Source organism: Saccostrea cucullata, unplaced genomic scaffold, assembly GCF_032062105.1.
Source record: "Saccostrea cucullata isolate Sc308-1 unplaced genomic scaffold, CSIRO_AGI_Scuc_v1 ctg17932, whole genome shotgun sequence".
Lineage (NCBI taxonomy): Eukaryota > Metazoa > Mollusca > Bivalvia > Ostreida > Ostreidae > Saccostrea > Saccostrea cuccullata.
This window is the reverse complement of record NW_026921888.1, coordinates 1-7,215: the sequence shown is the minus strand read 5'-3', so window position 1 is coordinate 7,215 and position 7,215 is coordinate 1. Positions and strand designations below refer to the sequence as shown.

Here is a 7,215-nt window from a genome sequence, read left to right as displayed (position 1 = left end):
AAATTATTAAGATTGACTCTCATATCACCTGATTTTGGTCATCTTACGCTGTTTTATAGTCCGGGAAGAAGTCCATTGTAAAGTGTACACTTACCTAAACCAGGTTCTACTATATCAATGTTGCCAAGAATTAAGAGTCATTCCTAAAATATACCATCGCTATATAAATAAATTTTCAATTGAATTAAAAAGAATGTAATAATTCTTATGACACAATTTAAATTTATCAAAAGTATATTGAAATGTTCGAACGTACGTACAACATATCAAACAATGTATCATTTACATCTACTTCCCTGTCACCACTTTATGGTCCCTAAACTTTGTCAAAAAGAAGAGGCATTTCAATATAAAACATAAAGAAATGGGTTGCAGTCTTTAAACTGTTTTCAATTCGACTTTATTTTAATAATTTTCCTGGTTGTTTTCCTAATTGAGGAAGCTGTGCGGAATGTAACCAGGGGAGCAGAAATTTCTCCATGTATTTTACAGTATAAGACAATTAAAAGAGATAAAATCTTATATTAGTTAATTATTTACTTATACTTGATTTTCTTCACATTAACATTGCAACACTAAACAACAAAGACAGCTCCTTTGGTGTCTGCACATAAATCCCAAGGAAGTTTTAGAAGACCATTATCAATGAAACTAAGGAACTGTGCCTCCTGATCCAGGATGTGAATACAGTTGTTGTCACAGTCTGCCGTCAGGATCTGACTCTGATTATCTGTTGTGATGCCGACTGGACCAAAGGATCCCTTAGAAATAGAGAGAAGACCTACGTATCTAAGTTTCCTTCCTGATTGACCACCACAACTGCTTTGGCCTTATTGTCAGCAGCACATATGTCCACGTTTCTGTTCTCACTAATGCATTTACAGTAACAAGCGAGAAAAGAGATGTATGGTCGCTATTAAACTGAATGGTCTGTTTCTTTATAGAGCCAGAGTAACGGACAATCTTAGCTTGTTGGCATTTTCGCTGACATTAGATGCCATAATGTCACCAGAGGCTCGAGGTAATACACACATTGTAAGGTATCCACCCCTGTAATCTGATAACTTCCTGTATCTGTTCATTCTTCACTATGTTTACTGTAACAAGTTCAAGTTGTGTCAGGGTCAGCATAAACAAGATTTCATCTCCTTGTAACTGCTATGTCACGTACTGACTTTCCTCACTTGGTTCTAATTGATTTAAGTAATAATTTGCTCTGAATTAAATCACTTCCTGTGTATCAGGATATGAAAAAGGAGACAAGCGACCACAGATAGACTGTTACCCCCCACCCCAATCACTCAGACCTGTTCAAAATAAGCCCCTTCCTCACCTGGAATTTACAACTCTGTAAAAATGACTTTATTTAAGCGAAAGACGGAAATCTAGACGCACACTAAGAGACAGACAGACTTACAGACGTATAGATTTAACGTCCCGTCACATTCGCAAAAGCGGGGCACTCAAATATAAATCTACAGTGTGTTCCAAAAAATGCATTGATTGCAAAGTGTTTGAAAATATTGTGAAATATTATAGAAGTAGATACTGAAAGCTATTTTGTAAATTGAATAAATCTTTAATTACCTTAAAATAATTGTATTTAATTGTAGTAATCGAAAGTTCACAATAGTAAACTATATTTTTACATAGAACATTTTGCTAGATAAAGAAGGAAACAAACAAATGGACACCTTTACCCTGGCCTGAATCCCCATTTCACTTAGATACTAGTACTGAATAAAATGTCTAAGAATGTGATGAATTATGCGCAGATAAACACTTACATGTAAAGTTGTTCATTTTCACTACATATATATGTTAACAGGTGCAGTTCCGTCAGTGATATTACTTGCTTCCTTTACTTAAATATTTTACTTTGCAGATTAAAAATTAACACGCATATATCATGTATATTGTGTAAAATGTTGAAGTCTGTTATTTACTGCCCTACAATATTTAAATAAGAATAAGATATTTTGTAGGTAATTTTTTCTTAAATAAAAAAAAGTACAGGAAAATTTTCAATCGGATCGGATCGCCTTTTTCCATAACGATAAAAACTTTTGTGGTTACGGAAATTGCCGAGTAGTTTCGATTGGTAACTTTTAGATACAAAACGAAAGTACAAACGAGGGATTTTCCATCAGATTAATCGATCTTCTAAAGTCACCTTCAGAGTTTGAAAAAACCTTGTACCATTGTTCCTTTATATATATGGTATGTATATCCATCCATCAATTTATTTTTTATATGTTTATCTTCTTGGATTTAATTGTGATAGATATATACTTTTTTTCTTGCCATGACCTTATTTATAATCATTGTAAGTTTTTAAAAAATCTGCTTCTCAAAATATCCAAGATGAGACGATATGTTCATAAATGTCAAATTGACGAGAAAATCCCGTTACTATTTATTAGTGTAAATAAATTAATAAATCTTTTTTTCAGATTTTGGTAAATTAATTTTTTTATTTAAAAAACAATAAGAATGTTACACCTTCCTCGTCTCTCAGAGGCGGCTTTTGTGGGACTGTGTCATGAAATAGGGACTCCTACAGAAGTGCGAATCAGGAGAGAAGTAGACGACATTGAAGAGGTTCTACGTCAACCTTTTGATGATAGTACTGGATTGAAAACAATGAAGAGTGGAAGTAGGCGTGAGGGATTTCGGATGATAACTTCAGATTTAGATACTATGGCATGGCGTCCAGACCACAAAGTTATCTGTGATCTCTCTCAGATCAGTCTCTACCATATACTACAGCATACTGTGATTCTGATGGAGTGTGATGATCTACCACCGGGATTTACCAGACTGAATTTGTTAAGTCCCACAAATAGTTCATTTATCATGTCCGCCTGTTTAGTTAAGAATAATGAATTATATATTTCCAGTACATTATTCCGCAATAACCATTTACAATTTATAAAGACCATAGATGGACTCTTTGCGTCATCCATTCCGCATGGACCCTGTTCGTCCAATGTCATAGAAGAGGATTTTGAAGCAGATCTTGTGCTCTGTTTTCATTCAAACCACTGGCCGACAATAGCTCTACCATGGATACATAGATGTCTTCAACAAGGCTGGCCATCCCGCAGTGTTTTATCGAACATACTATGTAATGGATTCCATGTCGTTCCTATCGGCAGCAAACCCGAAAACGAGGATGAATGGAGAATATCTTTCTCCCAAGCAGAAAAGAAACTTGTTTGTGAAATGAATCACAGTCAGTTTTTGTGTTATGGTCTTCTAAAAATATTGCTCAAGGAAGTAATTAATTCTCAACTGAATTCCCCTGTTCTTTGTTCGTATTTCGTCAAAACAATTTTATTTTGGGTCATTCAAAACAATAAATCCTTGATTTGGACACCCAACTGCTTACTGTCCTGTTTCTGGAAATGTTTCAAATTGTTAATATACTGGGTACGCATTGGAGAATGTCCAAACTTTTTTATTCCACAAAACAACATGTTTAGACTGAAAGTCACCGGTTCTGTACAAGCATCATTGTTTTATCAGTTGCAGGATTTGTATCATAAGGGTATACCTTGCCTTTTATTAAGTCAAACCTTAAGACCTTATCTCAGCCAAGCAATTTTATACAGATCATTGAGGGTTTGTACAGACGAGAGCAGTATAAAAACGAGCACAGAATTAGATATCAGCGTCTTTGAGGAAATACGGCTCTTAGAATATTACCAGAGCATTGAGGATTTTCCAGTATACATGAAACAAGTTGAGAGATTGATGAGACAAAATCTGACATCGCACCAGGTTGTTACATTACAATGCATGACATCAAGTTTATTAAGGAACTCTTCCCTTTCAATACGGAATGGTATAGATCCAAATAAAAATCGTGCGGTTTATTGCAATATCTGTAATGTGACCGCTATGTTAAAACTGTCATGTACAACAGGTTTTGTGTCAGACATTCTGTACCTTGCCATGTATTTCTACAGAACTCGTAGATATGAAGACTCACTCAATTGTTTACAGAAAGCACAGGAGAGAATGTCAGCCCCTTTCATTATGTATAGAAATAATGTAAATATAGATATGTACGAATACTACACGTCAGGGATGTCTCTGGGAATGAAAATCAAAAGAGCTGTAATGGTTAACATTAAATTGACATTTAAGGCCATTTACATTGACGAACTAGAGTTAGAGCAGAAGATCAAACAAAAGGAAGGAATGGGTGCATTATATGTCCCACCTTTAGTGATTTTACACATGTTGTTTGTACTGAATCACCACAGACTGGGTGACACAGTCAGGTCACAACAATCTCTACAGGATCTACAGACTCTGCTTCTCTATGATGATGGTGATAATGTGTCAACCTGCGAGAGGGATATTTCCTGGCAAATACTGGGCATCTGTCAACAGATCACTGGAGATTATTCGGAATCTCTACGTTCGTATCAAAACTCATTACAACAATATCCCGTTCACAGAATCCAGGACGCGACTCTTTTAAGACTGAATACGCTTCCACGTGGAACAATATGATATTATTGTGCTCAATTTAAAAGATCAGCTGGTTGTTAATTTTATTTTTCACCAAAATGTTCTTAAAAATTATTCTATTTACTTACGTTTTTTGTGGTTGGGTCTTTTGTAGAAACTTGTAACTACTTTGTCGTTTCAATACTTTTCATGTTACTGAAATCTAACTCGTATAATTACTTATTATATAATTTTATTTAGGAAATTTTAAACATGTAATACAGTTGGGCATTCATAAAAAAATATCATAAAACCACTCAAAAAAAGATGTTCATCATCCTTTGTCATATATATGTTTAGTTTTTCTCAGCTGGAAATGGGGCATGTAATTTTAGTTACTAACTGGCATATACGTGTTTATTTTATTGCAGAATATACCGCGGTATTTATGAAAGAAAATACATTGAATATTGAAATATACATAATTTCAGACTATAAAATAATATCTATATTAGAGAAACCCTTAAGCTAGTTTTTATTAGAGCATTGGCACATTTATGTTACATCATATTTTTGTACAAAATCATAAATGAAAAAAACATAAGTAAAATATATTGACCTTTGTATCTGTCACCAGAAAAAAAAAATGAATCATAATTTTTGTTTCATTTTTTTATGTAGACAATACATTGTTGAGAAGAATATTACATTCTTTCATGTTAAATTTGAATAAATGAAATGTTTTGCACAAATCTTTGATGTTCGTCTTTTTACTAACATTCAAAATGTTTTTATTTGTTTAATTAAAATGCAAGAATCTTAAGATTATACATTTTTAAAAAAATATTTCTCATACTTCATACGCTTAACAGAATCTGAACAGAGTTCAGTATATGATAACATTGATGTAGATGTACAGGTGTATGTAGCTCCCATAATCATTTAAGATATTTTGAAGGTTCTTTTTAATATACATTCTGAATGTTTTTATGCCTATATTATATCTATCTTTCCAAAAAAAAAGTTGTGGGCGGAGCTAAGGCTCCCAAATCACCCCCATCCCCGGTTCTAACACCTATGTCCAATGAATGAATGATGAATATATGCCAGCAAACTTGCAAAATATATCTTTTGCGATGTGTAAACTTTCACAAACCGTGCCCTCTTACAAACATTTCATAGTCCAAAAATGTAGGTCACTGAGTTAGATAAAGTGACATTGATCCAGTAAGGTGGCGCAAATTAATTGAGGTTCAAGGACAAGCCAATAAGATCAAGGTAGAATCGAAAAACCAAAAATCTAGAGTAATGTTAAAAAGAGTTTCTAATGCAATTGCATTGTAAAACATGTTTTGATTTGCTAATGCACTGATGTTTGAAGCAGTAAAACAAGCATTAAAGAGCATGAAAGCTTTTTCATTGTGACGTCATAATAGAGCGACGCAAAAATACTATGCTCCGTGACGTATTTCATGTATTAAAATTCAACAAAATAAGACGTAAACAACAAACAAATGCATGGATAGAGCGATCTTCTAATCGTAAAAATAATGCTGATTTAACGCTCGCAAACATCCGTTTTACCGGCCCCGCTTACGCGTCGCCGTTAAAACTCAGTTTGCGACCTTTAAATCAGCATTAACGGTCGCAAATACCAAATTATAGAAGCAATAGTTTGTTCCGTCTCATATATATGTTACAGGTGTGTTAAAGGACCGAAGATATCCCCTTTTGCATTGTGATTACGTCTTTCACATCAGCAATTTCTCAAAGTTTTTTTCTTTGATATTCCTTTCATGTATCCGCTTGAATTACACTAATGGTAATCTAACAACCAAGCTATATGATAAACGTGATGACTTTAAATTTTCTATCGTCAACTTCCCTTACTTAACACACATCACCTGCATACGGAGTATATATATCTCATGTTCGATACGCAAGAGCATGCTCTACGTATGAACAATTTCTTAAACGAGGTAAATGATTGCCAAGCAAGTTGATGAAACAAGAATATCAACAGTCTCGTTTAAAGTCATCATTTCGTAAGTTCTATGGTCGATACAATGACCTTGTCAGCAAATACAATTTATCATTTTTTTCATACCAATTCTTAGTCCATTATTTATACACTGAATTGACGACGGATTTTTTCCGTTATTTCCTGATCATGACAACGAGCACACGGCAGTGATCGGTCGGCAGTGGATACTCAATCCTCCATGGCACCTGATCCCACCTCTGATGTTTCGGAGGTCCGTGTTTGCTCTGCTCTTATTTTGTATATTGTTTAATGGACTTTGAGATTGAATACTGTTCGTTATCTCCATATCCTTCTTTTGGGAACAAAATCAAGAAAACACTTGCTGTGGCCTTTAACAAGTCGTTTAGATATAAAGACGACGTATTGTCAATTAACAATGGTAATTTCCATTCCTATGTCAATACGATATATCCTTGTGAGCGTGAGATAAAAGTTACCATATAGTCTGAGAAGTCAGGTTCAAACTTGGATATTTTATTTGAAAATGACATAAATGGTATCTAACAACCAAGAGCTATGATAAACCTCATTACTTTAACTTTCCTATCGTCAACTTCCCTTACTTATGCTGCTATGCAGCAATATACCTTCATCACCTGCAAACGGAGTTTATATATCTCAGATGATTCGATACGCAAGAGCATGCTCTACGTATGGGCAATTTCTAAAACGAGGTAAATTATTGACAAACAATTTGATGAAACAAGAAG

General features: G+C 34.2%; 1 protein-coding gene across 2 annotated transcripts; it reads left to right on the top strand.

The window, feature by feature from the left end:
• Nucleotides 1–2,111: 2,111 nt before the first annotated feature.
• On the top strand, nt 2,112–5,075 carry LOC134260853 (uncharacterized). 2 transcript variants are annotated; one of them, XM_062743384.1, is made up of 2 exons: nt 2,112–2,220; nt 2,454–5,075. In XM_062743384.1, exon 2 carries the CDS (start codon nt 2,494–2,496, stop codon nt 4,522–4,524), a length of 2,031 nt encoding a protein of 676 aa, XP_062599368.1. In that variant the 5' UTR covers nt 2,112–2,220; nt 2,454–2,493; the 3' UTR covers nt 4,525–5,075. The 2 variants fall into 2 exon arrangements, with proteins under 2 accessions (XP_062599368.1, XP_062599369.1); XM_062743385.1 differs by having other exon boundaries at nt 2,113–2,220; nt 2,519–5,075.
• Nucleotides 5,076–7,215: the final 2,140 nt, after the last annotated feature.

What these genes read in the sequence shown, in the direction of transcription:
- LOC134260853 (XM_062743384.1), top strand. Translation starts at nt 2,494, where the DNA reads ATGTTACACCTTCCTCGTCTCTCAGAGGCGGCTTTTGTGGGACTGTGT.